At 36.6% G+C, this 24,097-nt stretch overlaps 1 protein-coding gene across 1 annotated transcript in view; it reads right to left on the bottom strand.

The window, feature by feature from the left end:
- Positions 1–24,097, bottom strand: part of LOC150102751 (disheveled-associated activator of morphogenesis 1-like) — a 527,894-nt gene that overhangs the window by 385,298 nt on the left and 118,499 nt on the right. Inside the window, exon 3 of the mRNA XM_090398621.1 lies at positions 11,877–11,966. Within this exon, the coding sequence (XP_090254747.1) occupies positions 11,877–11,966 (90 nt within the window). The remainder of the gene's footprint in view (positions 1–11,876; positions 11,967–24,097) is intronic.

Here is a 24,097-nt window from a genome sequence, read left to right on the forward strand (position 1 = left end):
ATAAGAAAAGAGTGATCATTATGGGAGATTTTAATTATGGCAATATAGACTGGAATGATGAGATAGCAACTGGAAGTAAAGAAAATAAGTTTCTTGAGTATTTGAAGGATAACTACCACAGAGAGTATGTAACAGAGGACACACGAGGATTGAGGGTCTTGGATTTGGTCATATCATCAGAGGATGTAATTATAAATGAAGTGTCAAATCACCCACCAATTGGTGAGAGTGCCCATGAGGTGATTACCTGGGTGGTTGCCAGCAGTGTGAGGACTTCTGTAAGAAAAGGGTATATGTGAAACTACAAAAGGGGGGGGGATGATTATGAAGAGCTCAGGAGACAGCTTGCAGGTGTAGCATGGAATGAGGAGTTAGCTGGAAAAGAGATCAATGCAGCTTGGGTGATTTTCAAAAACTATCTAGTAGATGCAGTGCCTAAATGTATTCCAAGGGTAAGAAGGTTAAATAAGGTAGGTGTTAAATGGATGAATAAAGAGATTAAGCATGTGATACAGAGAAAAAGGGGCATTATGGAGGCAGCATAAGAGAAGTGGAAATAAATAATTCCATGAGGACTACAAAGACCAGGCAAGGAAGGTGACTTGGTTGGTGAGGGTAGCTCAAGAGAGGTATGAACAGCAGTTAGCTAATGAAGCCAAAAAGAATCCTAAGGAGTTATTTCGATATGTAGCCAGCAAAAGAATGAATGATTATGGAAGAATGACATTGATTGGAGAAAATGGTATAAAGACAGCTGTTGCAGAAGGTGTGGTGGAGATACTTAATGAGCAGTTCATAAAGGTCTTTCAATCTTTTGAATATGACGTCATGGAGAGATTGAGAGTAGTTGATGATGGTATGATGTGGAAGAGAGACTGACGGTAAGTGAGCAAGAGGTTTATGGGGAGTTGAGCAAAATAGATGTAAATAAGGCTGTGGGACTTGATAATATATCACCATGTATTCTGAAGGAATGCACCATGAAGTTGATGCTGGCTTGACATATTTTTTTAATACAAGTCTTGCACTGGGTCAAGTTCCTAAGGAGTGGAAGGAGGGCAAGATTGTGCCACTTCATAAAGGAGGTGATCGAACTCAAGCATCAAACTATAGGCCTATCTGTGTGTCAGGTGTTGTAGTTAAGTTGTTGGAGAAGCTTGTGAGAACTAGGATCCAGAATTGGGTTGACAACAATGGTATTATCTTTGATGGACAGCATGGATTTGCTAAAGGGAGGTCGTGTTTTAGTAATCTACTTACTTATTACAATAAGATGACTGCTTCCATGGACAGAGGAGAAGGATACACAGTAATATACTATGATTTTGCAACGGCTTTTGATAGATTACCACATGATAAGTTGATAGTCAAACTGGAGTGAATGGGGGTTGGATATTAGATTGGTGCATTGGATTGGAGATTGGCTATCTGATAGGTATCAGCAAGTTATGCAGGAAAAGGAAAGTTACTAGTGGTGTGCCTCAGGGGTCTGTTTTAATGATATTGGTGAAGATTTGGATGGAGATATTCAGTTATTTGCAGATTATGCAAAGTTGTGCCTCAGGGGTCTGTTTTAATGATATTGGTGAAGATTTGGATGGAGATATTCAGTTGTTTGCAGATGATGCAAAGTTGGGATGAACCATGAAGAGTAGAGAAGATGTTGTGGCCTTACAAGAAGACTTGAATAAATTGAGTGATTGGGAATGTGAGTTCAATGTTGCAAAATGTAAGGTTTTAAAATTTAGAAAACAAAAATGGGATGCAGAATTTATGCTTGGTGAGGATATATTGTCGGAGGTGGAGAAAATAAGAGATCTGGGGGTGATAGTGGATCTTCTTCTTGAGTATTCTTCAATTGAGCAGGTTCTTCTTTTAAGGATCTGAAATTTAGGGGACACATAGCCAAAATTGTGAAGACAACACAAAGGCTTCTAGGAATGATGAAGAAGACACTGACTTGTAGAAGTAGGGAGATTCTTGTTCCATTGTATAAGGCTTTGATTAGGCCACACATGGACTATTGTGCCCAGATTTGGTCACCTGGTTTTCAGATGGATGAAGAGATGTTGGAAAGGATCCAGAGGTAGCTAACTAACTTAGCCAGAGGTGACTGACTAAGGTAGTTTCTAACCTCTGGAATGTGAAGTATAAGGAAAGATTGAGAAGAATCAACTTGCAGAGTCTGGTGGACAGGAGGAAGAGGGGAGATATGATAGAGACCTACAAGTTATTAAGGGGTTGTTATAGGATCAATGCTGGAGAGGTTCTACAGAAAATAGTGGAAGATCAGGGGAGAACCAGAGGTCATCCCTGGAAACTGTATAAAGAGGGTGTGAGTATGGGAGTGAGAAGCAGGTTTTTTCCATGCAGAGTTGTGAATGATTTGAATGCCTTGCCCAAGAGTGTGGTGTCTGCAGAGAATTTGAGTGTGTTTAAAGCACGGTATGATGAGCTGTGTGTGTATGATAAAAGGACCTCCTAGATAAGTCTTTGACTCCATTGGGTCTTGGGTAATAATAATAATAATAATAATAATAATAATAATAATAATAAAGAATGCTATGTCCATTAATCCATCCTGTATTCTATTCCTTAAAAATCCCTCGAACAGCTTGATCACAACTGCAATTATACAGACTGGTCTATAATTGAAAACTTCTGTCCTAGAACCATGCCTGTGGAGTGGTACTATTTTGCCTTCTTTCCCCTCCTTAACCCTACCCACAGTAAGATTTTCATTAAATAATCAGGTCAAGGGCATAGCCAACAGTTGTGCACATTCCTTAAGAATACATGCTGATATGTCATCCATTCCCACAATCTTATTAACATCTAACCCAATCAACACCTGATACACCTGATTCTTTGCTTCCAATTCGACTAATACTTGCCTCCCTTATATATATATATATTGCACCACATCATTTACACCAGTATGATATATGCTGATAAAGTGCTCATTCAATAATTCCACTATATGCTTTGCAATTGCTATTCTGTCTGTTGGGACTGTCCACCAGTGTCAACCTGCCATAATTATTCTTTTTTTTGCTTTCCATATAGCAGAAAATTCAGTTAACCTTAGCCTAACAAGCCAATATCTTATCATACTGCACCTTTTCTTTGTTTACCATGTTTGTCACCTTCCTAGCCTGCACTTTATTCTCTTTGTGGATCCAATAACCATGAACTGTCTTGTACCTCCTCCATAGTGTTTTCGTTTCCAACACAGCTTACTTGATTTCACTGTTCATTCATTCATTTCCCTCCTACTCTGTTTATTCGCTTAACCCTTGGTATGCAGTTATACATTACTTGTGTCAGAGACTGCCTTGTGAGTTTCCTTGCACTGCTAACAACTTTTCTGCTTATCTACCCAACGTTCTGATGCTAACAGACTAAAGCGTTTCCTATAATCACTCGCTTTCTTCTACATATATCCGTTTTTGGCAGTAACCTTTTCTTGTTTCACCACTTCCCAAACAGGCCTCATAATCACTCTCACCAACCAGTGGCAGTGTCAACACCTCATTAACAATTACATCTTGTGAATCACCAAATCCAAAACATTAAAGCCTCTAGTTGCTTCATTCACATACTGCTTAAGATATTTATCTCTCGGAAATTCAACAAACTCAGGGATGGTCTATGGAAACAAGGTGTTTCCATAGACCATTCTCCTCCTTCCATTCTATATTCCTGTAATTAAAGTTTTCTATCAGGATCACCTTCTTTTTACATCTCCAGCCAATCTGCCTAAACATTTCGCAATCAGTATTCTCTACATTCCTTGGCCTATAACAGCACCCTATCAGATTCAAAATCTGTGCATGTACTATGAATTTCCATGCTTTGTGGATGTAATTCCACTGCAATCATTAACAGCCCTTCCCCTCCTCTTTTCACCTTCCTATTCTTCCAGAAAATTATATATCCTGCCATTTCTATTCCCAGTATCACATCCTACTCAGACAACCAAATTTCACTTATTCCAATTATCTTTGGGAATACTGACTCAATCAATGCAACCAACTCAGCTCTCTTGTTTTGAATACTCCTTACATTTGTGTACAAATATAACATTTCCCTGTGACTTTGAGGCCATTTTATCAGCACCAATATTCTGTATTCTAGCTGCTATACCACAGCTCTCCATTCCTATCTGTCTCATCCTCACCTTTATGCCTTACATCACCTTGTGCTACTGCAACCACATCTTCAACCTCATATCCATCTTCTTCCTGTCGTATAATTCATTTAACTGTGTAAAAAGTTAATGTAGTAAATGATCAGAGTCTATGTGTGAAGAAGGATGGACTCTGATCATTTATTACATTAACTTTTCTTTTTCTTTTTTTGACTCTTTGGCTTCTCAGAAAACAATAGACTTTCTAAATGCCCAACACTAAGCCCATTTAGATGTAATCCATCAACATTAAACCATTCTCACTTTTTTTTGAAATTCACTCCATAGATTTACAAATTGACCCTCCCCCTCCTTTGCCTCACACAACTCAGCCATCTTAATATTCATTATTTCTGCTCTCCTTCTCAATTCACTATTGTCATATCTGGGCAAGACACTAACAACTTTTCCAACACTATTATTCTTTACCTGCCACAACAACTTTCTCAAATCTCTATCAACATTCTTTTTTTCCTCAACTAAGTCATTTGTGCCCATGATTACCACTAAGTTTGATGTTCTGTCTTTCCTTTACTGCAATGCATCACTTGTTTCTTTCATTGTTCCACCAGGAAATCATGTTTTGTGCACTTTATTAGTCATCACTCCTTTAATAATTGAGTCCCCCATACAATGATATCTGACTATCCTTTGACCCTTTCTTTACAATACTAACTTTCTACCTTTCATCAGCCAATCTCTTTTTTAGATGTTTAATATCTTCCAGATGTTTCATTTTGCTTTTCATTTTCACTAACTCTTGCCCAAGCTCTTCTACTATGGTCCTGACCCTTGCTCCCATTTCTAATCACTCTAATCTATCAAGACACTTTTCACATACGTGATTGCTTTCCTTCTTTTGATTCATTCAGTCAACAAATCTTTCACATTTTTCATTGTATACATATTGTAATTTTCACAACACATCCACTGAATTCAAGGCAGAGCTTCATTCCTTACCGAAGCTTCTGTGCTGCTGATGTACATTTCTTTATGGATGCCATTTTCAGAAGCAGTAAGAACAAACAAGTATCAAAACACAATACAAACAACAAAAATTCCAGTAACACTACTGAAGGACACGTATCCAAACTGAAAAAAATGCAATACAGTTTAAAATAAAAGGCCACACTATGCACTAATTAAAAACATTTTTTTCATATTATAAAATTGTTTTCACAACTGCTGCAAGCATAAGTTATATTATTATGACTTATACTGGATCTATAATTTGTTCTGTCTAGTCGCACAGAAACACTATTGTCGTTGCATTCCTATTCTGACTGTTTAAGTCAAAAGACAAGAAAAAGTATCAACAAAAGAATGCTGCCAGCCATAATTAATAACATAAACACAATAACCAAATATTAGTACATGTTATGTGATATCTGTATATTCTAGAAAATGAAAATATCAATATTGACTTCCAAACAATGAACTCATGCCACAGTTTTCAGAAGGTCTCAGAATCAAGACTGATTATTGTACTATAAACTGTCAAAAGTAGTACATATCTCATCTGTATGAAAGTTTGTTAAAATAAAGTACATATTTCATTGTCAACAAGTGATTAAGTAGGGATCAAAATCCTACTTAATATTATTCTACAAAAGCACAGCTGAAACAGTGAGTGTATGTGAGATAGAAGTTGAAGTGGGTCTGTGAGGGAGGGATCGTCTATGAGCCAAATTGCCTTCTTCTGAACAGTATTGAGAATTTTTAGAGAGGCTTTAAGTGCACCAACCCAAACATGTAAGCAGTATTCTAAGTATGGGTGGATTTGGGATTTGTATAGAATTTGTAACTATGTAGTTGATAAATAACACCTTGGGTGGAAGAGAATGACTAGTTTTTTAAGAGATTAAGGAAGCTATAGATATGATATGTTTATGCTAGGAGAGATTGAAGGTAAATATCAGTCCAAGTAGAGATCCTGTGTGTGATTTTATGTATTACTGAGAGTGGGGGTAAGTGAGCTGATATCCCTTTTGTGAAAGAAAAGGCAAGACTGTGTTTTGGTGGCCTGGTTATCTTAACTCTGTTGAAGGATAGTATGGAGATCAGTGTTTAAGGTAATGGTTACAGATGATCTTAAAGTTTGAGATGTTTGAGCACTCCATGTTTGACAAGTAAGTAGGATGTGTATAGAACTATCATCAGCAAAGCTCTGGGCAGTATTAATGGTGATTGATAATATGTCATTTATATATAGGCATCAGAGTAGGTGATAGAACAGAACCCCGATATGCTCTTGCATTGGTGATGTAGTTCAAAGAGAGAGAGAGAGAGAGGGATCCATTCATAATGACACACAGTGAATGATCAGAGAGGAAACTAGCTACCCAATTACATGTAGCCCAAAGGATGGTAATTTACCAAGAAGACCTTGATGCTAGAAGTTCTGGAAATGTCAAGAGTGACAGAATATGTTTCTTCTTGATTGGTGGAATCCATACTCTTGGTCAAAGATTAACTGGTGAACCTCTAAGAGAGGAGTTGACAGTCGCTGACTTTCTCCATTATTTTGAAGAATATTGAGTTGATTCTGATTGATCAGTAGTTTGATGATAAACTTTTATCTCCTTTTTGAGGAATAGGCTAGATATACTTCCATACGAGTATTGAGGGAGAGATAATAATTTGTTGAGACAGTACAAGAAAGATGTTAGCTCTAGAGATGGAGAGATACCATTAGGAACAGAAATTTATAGAGTTCAAGTTTAGTATTCTTCAATATCTTTTGGCCAAAAACCACTGGAGGCATTTGGTGATCATTTTCTGGTAAGGAAGCAATTGTGATTTGCGTTGGTCATCTACAAGGATTGTAAATAAAAGAGTAGCAACATGTGTGCAAAATGTAAAATAGTTCATTTATCAAGTCTATACAGTTACATCCCTTCACTGTAATTTCCTTCCATGTTCTGCACCTGTTTCCAAATTCGTGGAGCCATTAGATATCGTCAGCAAATTCTTTCCTATTGATATTAGTGATAGTGCAACCTCTTGCACATCATGAAACCACAGAACTCTAAGGGGAGGGGGGGGGGGGGTCTTTCACTTTGGAGAATAAGTTGAAGTTGCAAGAACTCATAACCGGTGAATATTGAGGATGTTCCAATACTTCCCATTGCTGCCTGTCCAACATCTCTGTCATCTGATCAATCATAATGAGTCACCAGTTGCAACATAACATATGGCACTGTACATTGTCTTGCAACAAACACAGTTTAGAACCTGTGAAAAAATTTGATCACTTTCTCCTTAAAGCTGAATGCAAATAGTTCTCCAGAAATCATCGATAGTACTGTGTGTTAACAGGTTTCCCTTGGAGAACATCATGATGAAGAATGCCTTGAATGTCGAGTGACTATCAGCATAACTATAACTTTGCTGAATTTTGGCAAAGTTTTTTTGGTAATTGGTAAATTTCAGCTCATTCGGTTCCACATCACTTGACTGAGATGCAAAAATGGCAAGGGCAAGTTGCTGGCCTCCATCTGGAAAAATGCAAAAATGAAGGGGATGCATTCTTGAATGGTTCATAAGCCCTTGCCCAAGTTTCATCAATGGCTATGATACTATTCAAGAATGCATCCCCTTCATTTTTGCATTTTGCCAGATGGAGGCCAGCAACTATGTACCCTTGCCATTTTGCATCTCAGTCAAGTGATGTGGAACCAAATGAGCTGAAATTTTGCACAGACTGAGCCTCCTTTTGGAATGTGCCAAAATACTTTGGTGGTTTATCCCAGTTTTCTGGGCCAGCTGGCACACAGTCCATCACAGATCAACCATGAGGAGTCCCTGAACAAGCTCAACATCTTCATCTGAAATGGTGGGTCATCCTGCATGGCGATTATCATCATGGATGATCTCACCTCACATGAAATGCACTGACCCAACTTGCAACAGTCCAGTATGTTAGGGCACCGTTGCCGCAGGCTTCCCTAAGGCCATGATAACAGTCGCTCACAGTTTTACCTCATTCAACTTGGACTTTGATCCAGAATCATTGTTTTAATCTTATGAACTTACCTTAGAGTATTATACACTGAGATATTGACTTTAACCACTTCTTCACACACTTGTTAGAATGGGCTGTGTTGCCATGTACGCATGTACAGTACATACAGCTAGTGCCTGTATCTGTCAGCAGTAACATTTGAGTTACCAACTATGTCTCCTGATAGTGTTGCTGCTATTTTACTTACAACCTTCATATGTAGCAGTTGGAAGAAAAGAGTGATGAAGGTCAGCTTTAGGTGTCGTAAGAATAGTGCACTCTGGAGGAGAGAGAGAGGTGGAAGTGCAGGCAACAGAAATTGCATCAGTGGCCTTTGCAGGGGATCAGAAGACAATGCTTTCATTTGGACAGGAGGAAAGTTTCCTGTTATTGGCCTTTATGCGTAGGATTTGGATTTGCAGATGATGATGTGCATTTATTGCATACTTCAGTCTAGGTTGCTGTTAGATACTGCAGTAAGCTGTATTTTTTTTTCTACAACTGCTGTTGTGCATCTTCTGTTGAACCAGGGCTTGAAATGTGAATCAGCATTTTGAGGAGAATGGGGTATGAAGGACTTCATGCCAGTGACTATAATTTTTGTGATTTGCTCAAGGCAGGTGTTTGGTTCAGAAGAGTTGAAGCAATACTTAGACTATGGAAAGAAGAGTGGAAGTTCTGGAAGTCATTCCACTTGATGCTTATGTAGTGTGTGTCAAAAGACATGAGGTTTTTGATGTGGTTGGAGAGAGGCATCCTCTTTGAAAGGAGACTTGCATAAGATTGTGATCTGAGTTATTTGAGCATGGAGTGGGTTATCAGGCATTTGGGTAGGTAGATGTGCAATTTGCATTAGGTTATTACTTATAACAATAACTTTCATTTCTCATTCCATCTTGGTCAGTAGTGTTGAAAAAGCTGGAGCCAGTTAGAGTTATGGATGTTGAGTCACCTACAAAGATGACTCTTTGGATTCAAGAAAGCTGAGCTTCATGGAGACAGGAAGTTAAAGAGGTTAGAGGTTTTAGTGGGTTTTGGAATTTGAAGACCATGGAATACAACAGATGAATGTTACTTAATGGAACAAAGAAACCTTGAGGTAGATGGTAATCTAAATTAGAGATTTTCTGCTAAGCAGTGTTAACTCTCTGAAAAGCACAGGTGCTACTCATTGCAAAAGGAATCATGAAGCATATAATTTGGACTTCAAATGTGGATCTGGATATAGCTGCAGTTTCTTGATTTGAATTTTGAATGTTTGCTGCAGTTTAGGTTTCTGTCAAGAGTAAAATTTCTGATCTAAATGACTGTAAGTATATGTATTACTTATGTATATCATTACATACAGTACATCATTTGGTGTTTATGCCACAGATGAAGTGAATGTGAAAGTTAGTTTTCTGTAGGAATTCTGGCACTTTGTTTAACATATTTGGTTTGGCTTTCTTGTTGGGATTAGTTTTTGAGGGTGAATATATAGATAGATGGATAGACAATTTGTAAAATGTCCTGTATACACCATTTATCTGAAATTGTAATATGGCCTGAAGGCACTTTTTCCTCTCCAAGTTCCTCTTGCACAATTTCTTTGTCTCTTCACAGATATGCTTGCTTGAGTCTTACCTGAAACACTCCAGGAAAATTCCACAAATTGTCATATTCGGTTTGCTTCTTTTCTTTTATTAATGGACACTGTGAGAACTCTCTCCAGTCATCCTGTTGGAATTCTGGATGAACAGAGTAGAACTTTCATAGTACCCATCTATAAAAAGGGAAATGAATATGAAATTACAGGAATTTTTCCTACACAGTGTTTCAAGCAAGATTTATTCAAGCATGTTTGAAAAGACACTAAAAATGGTGTAAGAGAAACTTCAGAAGAACAAGCTTTAGGTCAAATAAGAGTTCTCATCATGACCAGATTTTTAATTTATGATATAGTTGAGAAATTATGGAAATATAACTAGAATCTGTATTGAAGTTTTTATAGATCTTCAGAATGCACATGATAATATGACAAGAATAAAGTTCAAACTACTTACTAAAATTAACAAAACATTTATAAAATGTAATGTAACTCTTTCAGTTTGCAATGAAGCAGAACAAAATTTGGTGTGGTGATGTACAATAGAATAATAGTGAAATGAGAAGATGATCAGAAATGTTGATGGGTATATGGGACATTAAATAGGAGTGTAAAAAATTATTTTAAAAAATGATATTACAGAAGTCAATGCAATATGCTCAAAAATATGATCACACAATATCAGTACAATGTATGATCCCTTCTAACAGTTAAACAAGCCAGATGATAATAATCGTCTGGCCCGTTTACCTGTGTAGCAGTGGACTATGTCATTATAAGAATTTTTGTGAGATTCTGTGGCAATAAATTCTGCTCTTCCACCAGAGAAGACTTTAGCTCATCGTCACATAAGGCAACTGTCAGTGTGCAGTGTTGATACCCAAGGGTGTCCCAAACATGCTTGATAAGAATTAAGTCTGTTGATCCTGCTGGCCATATTAGTCATTGGATATCATCAATTTCAAGATATTCCTTTGCTATGAGCTCTATGAATGGCCTTGTGATACTTTTGGGAAAAAAAAAAAATCTTAGTCAATTTCACCTCTGCAAAGTTGCATGTAAGGTGTAAGGTTCTATTTTGGTACCTGTGTGTAGTTATGGTATCTCTATAAAACATATGAAGGAGGTTGATCATTATTCAAATCCACATGTGAATACTACCTCCAACATGTGTCTCTTTCTTTGATGTTGGCAGGATGGTACTGCAATCCTCTTTTTCTCCAGATCAAACAATATCTAGAATCCATTTCTAGGCTAAAATGCGACTCTTAAGAGGACAGAACTGTATACCATCTAATATCTACAAAAATTTCTATCTAGCAATATGATAGATATTCTGACATATATAAGATATCAGAACAGCTATAGGAGAGCCAAGCTTAAGAGTCTTCTGATATTCAGTCATAATAAATACAGCCCTTAGTGGAATAGCCATGCAAGCAATTTGAGGTATATACAATCTTGGGATAATTGAAAGGAGCTAACAACCTTAAGTTTGAGGGAAACACATTGTAAAAGTCAGTTTGAAGATAATATATTAAATAATTGTCAGATCATGGAAAGAGTCTTTGAATCCATCAGGTCTTAAGATAATAATAATAATAATTATTATTATTATCACTATTGATATGTTAATAAAAAGATCCCTTGAAAGGGTTCATAGATGAGCAATTAATATAATATCAGGCTCTAAGATGTTTGTGCATTTTCATTAGAGTTTAGTACACATAATGAATAGATGTGATATGATACAGAAGTTAGTAAGGAGGACTTAATAGATTTATATAGAGAACTGTTGAAAGAAATAGAATAAGATCATGAATCTGGAAGTGGCATGTTCAAGTAATTGAGATATCTTTTATATGGAAGAGTTCATTATGACAGTAAAATACCTTCCCAGATTATATACTGAATGTATTGATAATAAAGAAATATGATTCTTGGTATGATAGTCAGAGATGATAAAGCAGATTTCCAAATGAATATTGTGATCATTTGAATCCTAAGAAGAATTTTAGCATGTTCAAAATGTTTTTCTTATTAGCAGGTTTTGATAGTTCAGCTATAAGATTTGTTCAGAATGCATTTATGATACTTACCATTTTTTTGCTGAGGTAAAGTTGCCATTTCTTTTCAAGAGGAAGATTAAACATAATCTCTTGTTTTGCTGCTGTTAGATCTAATTCATCCTGTAAATCAGAAAAGTTTATCAATCATTTAAAATAACATCGTATATTATACTAGTATTATTCTTTGAAAATGTCTAATAAAAGAAAAGTAAAACATTTATAACATTTGCCTTCCTTGCTTAGTTGTTATCATTACCAGCCCTCGATAGAATCAAATACCGGTTATGGAAGATACTCAGTTAACAAACAATACTCATCAAATCACACTTTAAGCTCACTGCGTTCACTTCACTCTCAAAAACTTCATGCCATTCAGTTGCTATTCTCCAAGCAAAAAACTTCTCAGTAACTTACACCCTTCTCCTACAACTTTCAGGAATGTCTGCTCATTCTTCTGTCTCCTTTTCTCTGCACTCTATGAGAAATTTCTGCTGCATTCATGTGGTACAATTTCTTCAACTTATATCATCAATGTAGTACATGGCCTCATATTTCTGCACTCCAAAATGCAACACCTTGCACTTACTAATAGAAAAACTACAACACCACTCCTTTGTCTAAGTCAAATGTCTATTCAGATCTTCCTGAAGGGACTTAACATCATCAGTGCAGGGGCAAATTCTCCATGCTCGCTGCGCAAGCTCATTAATTGAGAAAGAAGTAATATTTATTTGTTAATAAATGCATGCATTTATAAGGATTCCATTTAGGCTTTTATTTTTGTAGACAGAAGATGTCTTAAGCTTGGGCAGCAATAATTGAGCTTTGCATTGTGTATCAAAGGCCGATGCTTGCTCGTTTAGTCAAAGCTACTTTGGCTTGCTCTGATGTAGAAGCTTCCAGGTCCTTGCTATGCGCGCATGAAATCACAGCACTGTGATTTCATGCGCGCATAGCCATTTCCATTCCCTTCACGTCGTCATAAACACAAGGCCATACGCAGTCAAAGTAGCTCTAGCCAGTGAACTTCAGCCAGCCTTTACAAGTTTGCGTGTTGCTTGGAAAAATTAAGTTACAACCAACTTTTTATGACAATGTTATTGACCAGTTCATAAAGAAGAACCGTAAGGTAGAATTTGCATTCAAGTAGCTAAATTGAAAAAGATAGAATATCATTTGTAAAATAAATGTTGTATTTGTATGATTAAATGTACATAAATTTCTAAATATATAGTTTTAAATGGTCAGTAATTCATTAATTCGCTAATCAGACTTCAATCACACCTCTCACTCCCTGAATGATAACAAGAGCAAGCATGAATTTCAAGACCAGCATTCGCCCCTGCATCAGTGATACTTATAATTCTTCCTAAGTTCGCATCATTAGCAAACAAATGAAGATCCCAGTTAATCCACATAATATCATTTACGAGCAAGTTAAAAAGCAGGGATGCAAGAACAGAAACCTTGGGGCATGCCACTGGTTACCCTCCTTTTTTGAGACACTTTTCCATCTAACCAATATACTATATATTCCCATTCTCTGTAGCTTATACATCAACTTATCATGGTAATCTAACAAATGCTTTTGCAAAGTCCAAGAATATCATTTTATATATGATTCTCCTTTATCTAAGACCTAGTCACCTTATTATAAAATGCAAGGAAATTACTAAACATGATCTACCCTTTATAAATCCATGCTGACCATCATAAAGAATACTATGTCCATCAACCCAGTTTCTATTCTATGCTTAACCAATCTCTTCAACACCTTGACTACAAACAGCAGTTATTAATACCTAACCCAATCAAAACATACACCTCTCATTCTTTCACTTCCAATTCTCCTAATACTTGCCTCTCATATATATATTGCACCGCATCATTTACACCAGTATGATATACATGATAAAATGCTCATTCAATAATTCCACTGTATGCTTTGCATCTGTTATTCTGCAGCCATGACTATCGACCAGTGTCAACCTTCCATAATTATTCTTTCTCTTGCTTGCCATACAGAGGAAGAATTGACCTTGGCCTTACCAACCAGTCCCCTCTCATACTGCACCTTTTGTTTCTTTACCATACTTGTCACTTTGCTAGCCTGCACTTTATACTCTTTGTGGATCCAATTGCTACCAACTGCCTTGTACCTTCTCCATAGCATTTTCTTTTTTCAACACAGCAGCTTGCTTGGTTTCACTGTTCATCCATTTCACTCCAGTTCTATTTATTTGCCTAACCCTTGGTATGCAATTATACATTGCTTGTGTCAGATACTGTCTTATGAATTTCCATGCACTGTCAACATCTTTTGTGCACAGCTCATCTACCCAATGTATTGATGCTAATTGACTACAAAGTTTGCCATGATCACCTACCTTATACTTCCTCATATATCCATTTTTTCCAGTAACCTTTTCTTGTTTCACCACTTCCCAAACAAGTACCTTATGATTATTCTCACCAACTGGCAGCAGTGCCAATACCTCATTAACAACTGCATTTTGTGAAGTTATCGCAAAATCCAAAAGGTTAAAGCCTCTGGTTGCTTCAGTCACATGCTGTTTAAGATATTTATCCCTCAGAAATTCAACAAACCTATTCTCCTTGTTTCCATAGACCATCTCCTCCTTCCATTTCTCCTCCCTCCTATTCTCCTTGTTTCCATAGACCATCTCCTCCTTCCATTCTATATTCCTATAATTAAAGTCTCCCAACAGTTTCACCTTATTTTTACATACAGAACCAATTTGCCTAAACATTTCACAATCGGTATTCTCTACATTCCCCAGCGAGCATCCTATCAGATATACTAGCCTGTTTAATTTCAACTTCACACTGTGTTGAATTTTTTCTTCACAATTATTCATAAGACTATTACACTTTTTTATAAAATCTTTATCAAGTAGCTTTATTTTTATCCTCCTACATGTTTCGCCAATCTGTTTCTATTGGCATCCTCAGGGAATACATATCAGTAAGCACAAAATGAAGGTTACAGACTAGGTTATAACCGATGGTTCTAAATCATACAAAAAATTGGTATTGTGCGTGACAATGTGCGTGTCTCGTTAACGTGATTTATTCATGATGACTCATGACGTAATTGTTATGAAAGTTCATTTCTTTGATATTTAATGATCTGATAAAAGTTTTCCAAATTTCTGGTAAAATTAGACCTTGATTCTTGTTTAGGTTTTCAGTTTTACGGACGACTGTAGCTGCTTCTTTAAAGGTTCTTGAATGGCAGTTATCTTCTATGTATGGCATAAGGCTCTTATCCCACTCAATGTGATGGTTAGTAGAGGCAAAGTGGCATGAAAGGCCTGAAATGTCTTGTCTGTTATTTCTGACATATCCTATGTGTTCTTTCTTTCTCGTTTCGAAGCTTCTAGATGTCTGACCTACGTAACTAATACCACATGAGCAAGGAATATTATATACTCCAGAGTATTTGTAGAATGGGTGAGGATCTTTCGGTGATCTTAAAAATTTCCGAATAGTATTGATTGGTTTGAATGCCACTCTGATCTTGTATGGTTTTAAAAGGTTAGCTAATTTTTTGGAAAGGTTGTTGACAAAAGGAATTGTAATTGTACTGATGTATTGGACGTCATCACGTTGTCGATGTGGTATATCAGTAAATAGAATCTTGTTATAGAGTCTTTTAGGGTAACCATTTAAAGAAAGTTCTTTAAATGGTTACCCTTATGCCATACATACAGATATTGCAAAGTTATTATTATGTGACACCTCCAGGGAGTCCAAAGACTCATCGAGGGAGAGTGTGCCACCAGCACTGAACGACTGGCCACCTTCCAACTACTAACCGTGCCCAAACTTGCTTAACTTTTTGCGTGAGCCATTAGTAGCAGAGGCTCTACCAATCGACCAACCTTTGGGGGAGTAGCACAGATATGGCCTTACAGGAGGATCTGAATGGGCATAAAAGTGGGCTGATGAGTGGTGTTGCAATTTCAGTGTGGCAGAGTGTAAGGTATTGAAATTTCGTATGCAAGATGGGATGCAGCATGAACAATTAATGAATAAATTTTGAATAAGGTGGGAATGAGAGATTTCTGAGTGCCAGGTGGGCCAGAGACTTGAAGTTTAGGAATCACATTGCTAAAATATATGCATAATCCATTATGATGATTCCAGAATCATCACAGTGGATTATACAGTAATGACGACTCTAACATGCACTGGTCTGCTCATCTGGTTTTTAATGGGATGAGGATATCTTAGAGTCCAGAGAAGTTTCACTGAATTGGTGTCATCTTTGGAATCTGGGATATGAAAACGGATTAAGAGAGCAAATTTGCACACCCTTGTGAACTGAAGGAGACGGAATATGAGTGGGGCATATGAGGTGGTGAGGGGTTATTACCAGATTATTGCAGATGAGAATTTTCGTATGTAGAGTAGAGGGAGACAGACAGAACAGGACCATTCCTAGATTCTACATAAGGGGAATGAGCATGGGAATAAGATGAAGTTTATTTGCATAGCAATTATTATTATTATTATTATTATTACTACGGGCAACTCCAAGGAGTCCTTAGACTCATCGAGGGAGGCTCTAAACATCATGTCAAGAACAACTATTCAACATCCACACAGTATCTATCATACTTTGCCTTGAACTCATTCACAGTGATGGCACCCACAAGAGACTCTGGCAACTTATTCCACTCATTCACCACTCTCCAAGTAAAATACCTAGTTCTACCACCCTTGCTAACTACACTCTTGCCCAGTTTCCATGGATGGCCCCTAGCCCTCCCACCACCAGTCCTGTTCTGAAAAATATCCTCTGAATTAATCTTATAGAAACCCTTCAGTAATTTGAATGTCTCAATCATATCACCCCTTTTCCACCTATCAACCAATTTCTGCATCCCACAAATCTTCAACCTGTTCTCATAAGTTCATTCCTTAGACCTGCTATCATCTTGGTCACTCGTCTCTCGATCCTCTCCACCTCCTCCTCCCCATCAAGAAGAAACCCTGGTGCCCAGATCTGGGCACAGTAGTCAAGATGGGGGTCTTATCAAGGCTCGATACAGAGGAACAATAACTTCCTTGTCTCTGCTCGTCAAAGTATTCTTCAGTAACCAAGTGATTCGATGAGCTGATTTATCCACTTTTGCAATGTGCCCCTAAACTTCAACTCCCCATCCACTAACACTCCCAAATCCCTGACCTTGTCGATCTCCTGGAGTACAGTTCCACCAATGTGGTATACTGCTGCTAATCTTTTCATCCCAAAATGCATAACCTTACACTTTACCACATTAAATTGACATCTATTCTCCTTAACCCAGTCCTCCAATCTATCCAAATCATCCTGCAAAATTCTGACATCATGTGCATTCACTATTGCTCTACTCAACTTGGCATCATCAGCAAACAAATGAACAGTTCCTCTCAGATCCTTTCCTATATCGTTAATTAATTCATCTTTTGGACTTTCCCCTTGAATAAACTACTCTCTGATATGTCTCCATCAACCACCCTCCTATGCATTTCATCAACCCTATATCCATCCCCATATGCTGCAGTTGACTGATTAGAATTCCATGTGGTATCCTGTCAAAGGCCTTAGCAAGGTCCAGGCAGTATCACTGTATACACATTACCCTTATCCAGTTCACCGTAGTGTGTAATAAAACATAAGCAAGTTAGTGAAGCATGATCTACCCTTCACAAAACCATGCTGTCCCCCCATACAGTATCCCATTTTCATCTATCCATTCTTTTATTTTTCTCTTGACTACTTTCTCCAAAACCTTGACAACGACTCCTGATATGCTGATCGGTCGATAATTTGCAACAGCAGTCTTGGAACCTCCTTTATGCAGTGGAACTATTTTCCTCTCTTTCCATCCCCTCGGGACTAACCCAGACCTGAGACTCAAATTAAACAAAATGGTCAAGGGCACTGACAATTCTTTAGCCACTTCACGTAAGACCTGAGCTGGTATACCATCCAATCCCACAAATGTATTCACATTAAGGTTTTGTAATATGCTATTCACCTCCATTTCATTCATCTTAATTCCCATATAAGCTATTGGTTCCTTCATTCCTGCAATATCACCAATGGTAATGGTTAGCAAGTACAATGCATTGCCTGTGAGTGGGTCTAAGGCACAGTTTGGTGACATTTTTTGTATGAGAGTGAAAACCTCCTGAGCTGCATCTGTTGACTCCATGGAGTTTGATGTTAATAATGACAGTTTTGTCTATGCCTATTTCATGTACAGTTGAGAGAACAGGACAAAATATATAGCAGTTTAAAAAAAAAATAAAATGAATACTCACACACACAGACAGTTCCTGTGCTTACATTAGAGTTACGTTCCTTAAACTTGACATAAATGGAATTTTATGTAAGTTAGACTTAACCTCTCAGCTATTAATCACACCCTATTTCTTAAATGTTTATAGTATATGCATGCAGTTGTACATTAGCATGTTTTATGGGTCATTTCTGTTAGCTTCATTCATAAGATATGCCCACAAATTGGATTTCAATATGTAATTATTAATGCAAAGTAATATAATATAATACAGCATAAACAATATGAGAAAATACAGTTTTGTTATGATTTGTCTGTTCCAACTTCTGTATGAAACTATCAAGGGATAGTTGAACAGTGGCTTCTTTCGTCTCTTCATAAAGCTCCTGATAAATTAAAACTGGCATCTGTATCCCTTTGGAATTCTAAAACAAGTATTAGGATCCATCCTCTAGTTGCTTTGTTCACCTTCATGTTGATGTTAAAAATGTCTTTACAGCTGTTTATCAGAAAATTTTTATCATGAAAATGTATTACATTACAAAAGCATCATGTTTAAAATGATGTGTGTGTGTGTGTGTGGACATAGCAAAAGGGACTTGTGGTAAAGACACATGTCACAAAAATCAACTTTGAAAACTCTGAATATGCAACAGGACATATTATGTACCTGGTACAGAATGTTTCAAAGATAATTATGAGATATTATTATTAATATTCGTGACACCTCCAAGGAGTCCGAAGACTCATCGCGGGAGGACACCTATTGTACAACTCTCCGTCTCCACCACCACACCGAACCTCTACTACCAATCATCTCCTTCAGCGCCATCTACTGCCCACCACCACAGCTAGCATTTTTTTGTCTGTATGCGGGATGAAAAACCCGAGTTTCTGGGAGAAAAAACCCTGCTACCTCCATATGAGATCGGCTATGTACCAGATACTTTTCATCCGTAGATTAAGTTTGATGTGTTTACAAATTTGATGTTTTTGATGTGTTCACTTTGATATTTCATAACATTTTTAACATCAATATGAAGAAGAACAAAGCAATTGGAGGATGGATCTGATCCCTATCTTACAAGTCCAAAGAGAACCAGATGCCAGTTTTAACCTCTTCTGTTGCTTTTTTTTAAAATCATGAATGTACTCTATCTCAGCTTACACAAACTAAAAATTATGAAGATGTATGAATGGTTGGCTGAGTGGTTAGTGTATCTGCTCTCCAGCCAAAAGGCTGCGGGTTCGAATCCCGCCATGGACATGGATGTGACTGTACGGGAAAATACTAGTGGTGGGCAGTAGATGGCATTGGTGCAGATGATGCATTTGGTGGTGGAGACGGAGAGTTGTGGGTACCCTCCCTTGATGAGTCTTTGGACTGCTTGGGGGTGTTGCATAATAATAATTATAAAAATACAAATATCCAGCACATTTATGTTCAGTAGTAAGGAAGATGCACGTACACACCACATAGGCTGTTTGCTTTGTGGATGTCCATTTTGTCCACTTTTATGTGGCATGTGAGTAACATATAACAGTAAGTAATCTTTTTATAACTCAATATTTTTGCCGCCCTTTCTGGAAAATTTCTGTGTGTGTGTGTGTGTGTGTGTACTGCTAAATAAAATATTTTTTACTTAATTTACAAGAAATTAGGTTCTTGACAAAGCAAACACTTGGGTAAATGACTGAACAAGAACATCATTTCTTGTCAAGTATAATTTACAAAATTAAATTATTCTTGACAAAACAGAATACATAGTTAATGAAAGATTTGGAATAAAACACTATTCTTAATATGTATCTCCACAAATATTTTATTTTACAGGTAAAATGGGAGATGCAACCTTATATTAGTGCATTTAGTAAAATATTGCTATAGGCATGAAAATCAGGAAAGTATTTGGAAATGCTCATTGGTAAAGGGCTCTGGAAAAGATAAGTGCGATTTTGTGTAATACTTTTGTGTAATACTATCAAAATTAAACAACATCTTAATGTTGTTTAATTTTGATAGTTTAGTGTACCTTTGTGATTGTTGGCTTTGTGGATGTATTATTTAAATTTTTTTATTGAAATATCTGACTCTTTGCCTTGAATGGAACAAAATGGTGATATGCACGAGGTCTGCTTGCCATATGATGAGAAGATAAAATGTATAATAAATTTAGTTTAATCCATTTATCCAAGTGTGAGCAAACAAAGTTTGCGCCTGAAAGTATCTTCAGGACTAGGGCAAGGTGATACAACACCAGGGCAACTCGTTGCAAAGGTGTAGCAAGCTACCAACACTCCTGTCTCAGTATCTCCCTTAATGCAAAACACATCTCCTTGTGGATATGTCTAATGTTATGCATTAAGGGAAGGGCCACTACCCAGACTAGTTTCGACCTTTATTGAGGTCTCTTCAGTGGGAGCCAGGCCCAAGCTGAGATACCAGGCAGAAGCATTCGTAGGTCATCTCTACCTATAGGAGTTGCCAAATGGTGTGCCACCCTTTTTTAATAAATTACTCTGGATTTAGAGAAAGATGTTGAAAGTTTATTTTTCACTTGGTTAGAGTATAATAAATTTAGTTTAATCCATTTATCCAAGTGTGAGCAAACAAAGTTTGCGCCTGAAAGTATCTTCAGGACTAGGGCAAGGTGATAGGTAGAGATGACCTACGAATGCTTCTGCCTGGTATCTCAGCTTGGGCCTGGCTCCCACTGAAGAGACCTCAATAAAGGTCGAAACTAGTCTGGGTAGTGGCCCTTCCCTTAATGCATAACATTAGACATATCCACAAGGAGATGTGTTTTGCATTAAGGGAGATACTGAGACAGGAGTGTTGGTAGCTTGCTACACCTTTGCAACGAGTTGCCCTGGTGTTGTATCACCTTGCCCTAGTCCTGAAGATACTTTCAGGCGCAAACTTTGTTTGCTCACACTTGGATAAATGGATTAAACTAAATTTATTATACTCTAACCAAGTGAAAAATAAACTTTCAAGATAAAATGTAGTTGATGATGTAGACTTTTCGAAAATGGTTCGATTTTGTGATTGCAACATGTATGTGTGGCAAAACGTGAAAGATGTGTTTGGGGAGAGATTGAACACGAAACAAGAGAAGACATGAACTTGTAGAAAGTGTGATATTTTGTTAGACTACAAGTTATCACTGTTATCTCAAGTTATCACAAAACACACTGAAGGAATGAAAGTTAGCATAAATGAAAGAAACATAAGCATAAACAGAACAGAAGTTAGTGAGACTGAGGGAGTGAAAGAACACAAGAATGAAGAAGCAAAAGGGAGTAGGAATGAAGATACAGAAGAAAGGTACAGAAAAACAAGAGATAGTGAGACTACGGGCATGACAGAACGTGAATTGACAGATTGCAAGATTTGAAAAAAAAAAGAGTTGTTCAAAATAAATTTTTAAAAAAAGTGAAATCAGGAATATGCAGAGTGATATTAGATGTTTAGTGGAAACAAATGAAAGAGTGCAAAACAACAGAATAAAAGAAAAAAGAGGTGATGAATGATTCTAGAATAGCAGTGTATGGAGATTCCCTTGTTAGAGCATTGGTTAATAAGAGAGTTCATAAGGTCTGCTTTCCAGGAGGGAGAATGAACATGATAATTAATGCCCTGGATATTAGGAAGAAATGAGCAAGAGGTTAGTTGTGGTCCTGAGAACAAATGATTTACGTGGACAAAAGGCGAATGTAAGAGTGAGTATTAGGAGGTTATTGAGGAGAGTAAAAGATAACAGTATAGTGGGAAGGATTATCACTTTGCTTCTAAAGGTATAACATTGATGAGTTGAGATGGAGACCAAGAATCATAGCAGAGCTATGTGGAGAAGAGAATGCAGCTTGTGGATGTGTGGACTGTATTTGAGGGAAGAACACACCCCACAACTCTCTGTTTCCACCACTTAATCCACCAACTACAGTGAACTACCACTACCATCCTCATCTACAGCAATGCCATCTACTGCCCACCACCACCACTAGCATTTTTTGTTGGTAAATTGCATGTGTTCTCAAGGCCAATTTGTCTGTATTGAGGAGAAAAAAACCATATAAAAAATTCTCTCGTCATGACGATATTCGAACTTAGGCCTTTTCCAATTGAAGGGCACCATGTACCATCATTCTTCCAGTTGTGCTACAGAGGTGCTTATAGTCGCTGTTTATTATCTATTATCTATCACTATTTTACTTCTTAGTGGGTTTTCTCCTTAGAAAGCCATTATTTTTGTCTTTAGTTCTGATATACACATATTATATTCTTCTGAAATTTCATTTAATGATTTTACTGATCTCTCTATATCATCTTTTGAAGTAGCTAATTTGATCATCTGCAAATAATAGTGTATCTATTTTTATTTGTGAGTTGATTTTTATATCAAATGGGTTATGTTGTTTCCAAATTGTTATAATTTTATTTATACATATATTAAAAAGAAGAAATCAAACATCCTTGCCATACTCCTCTTGATATGTCTCTCTATTCTGATATTTGTTATAATTTGACTGCTATTTTATTCCTGTGTATATTTCTTGAATAGACTGTAAGAGCTGGTTAGGTATATTTAGATCGGTTAATATTTTAAATAATGCTTACCTATTAATTTTATCAGAGGCTTTTTCATAATCAGTGCCATGTGAGCATCTTTTTGAAATTCCCTTTTCAATTAACAATTTTAGAGTAAAAATTGAGTCTATGCAAGATTGACCTTTTTGGAATCCATTCCGTTCTTCTAGTAGTTTACTAGTAGTAAGTTAAAGAATTTCAGAAGTCTTTCATTAAAATTTCCACCTGCATTTTTGTACAGTTTTATATTTATATTGTCTTCTCCTAGTGTTTTCCTATTTTTCATTGTATTGTACTTTTTAGTTCTAACAGCATATTTTCTGTTAGATCATTCTTTATTGTATAAAATTTTACATGTTTTTTATCAACAGTCCAGAGATTTTGAAAGTTACCCATTTTTCTAAATTCATTTGTTTGTATTTTTACCTCTTTTATTTCTTTGTTCATGTATTTTATTATTTTAGAGGTGTAACTTAGTTATCCTTTTCTATTTCAGTTACAAAATCATTCTCTCTCTCTCTCTCTCTGTGTGTGTGTGTGTGTGTGTGTGTGTGTGTGTGTGTGTGTGTGTGTGTGTGTGTGTGTGTGTGTGTGTGTGTGTGTGTGTGTGTGTGTGTTTTCCTTATTACTCATTTTGCAATTATGCTGTTTCTTTTGTACTGTATTTTTGCTTCTTGGTCTTGGAATTGAGTTATTTCTGGTAACTATCTTTTCTAATTCTTTGTTCCCAGTTTCATGGATCTCTTTTTCTATTCCATTACTCTTAATTCCTAAGCTTTCTGTTTCTGCTTTTTTCAGGATTTCTTTCAGATTTTCACATTCCTCTTCTATGTTATTTGATTCATGAATGGTTTCTGTTTTTAAATCAGTGCATTTCTGATATTATTGCCTAGTACAGGGATCTTGTAATAAATAAGAAATTTTGTCACTCAGTTGATAGTTATTTTCTACTGTATTTATTTTTAGCCATTTTGGTTTAAATCGAATATTGTCAACAACATAAAATAATCAGAGTTTAATTCAAAGCCTTGATATACTCTTACATCTAGAATTATCTCGGTTAGTTTAAAATTCGCAATAATGTAGTCAATAACTGACTTACATCCTCTGGCTGACCATGCATATTTATGTTTTTCGTTATGTTTAAATACAGAGTTCATTATTCTCATATTATCATAAATTACAAAATATCACAGTTTGTGTCCATTTTGATTACATTTATCTTCAGAAAATCTCCCTGTCTTTGTTTTGTATTTCCTGTTTTTCCTATTCTGGCATTTAAATGCCAGAATAGGAAAAACAGGAAATGCTAGTAGTAAATAGTCTGTTTTTATTTATGACTTTCT

The sequence above is a fragment of the Typopeltis vanoorti genome, chromosome 10 (genome assembly GCF_054136105.1).
Source record: "Typopeltis vanoorti isolate ZY-2024b chromosome 10, IOZ_Tvanoo_1.0, whole genome shotgun sequence".
NCBI classification, from domain to species: domain Eukaryota; kingdom Metazoa; phylum Arthropoda; class Arachnida; order Uropygi; family Thelyphonidae; genus Typopeltis; species Typopeltis vanoorti.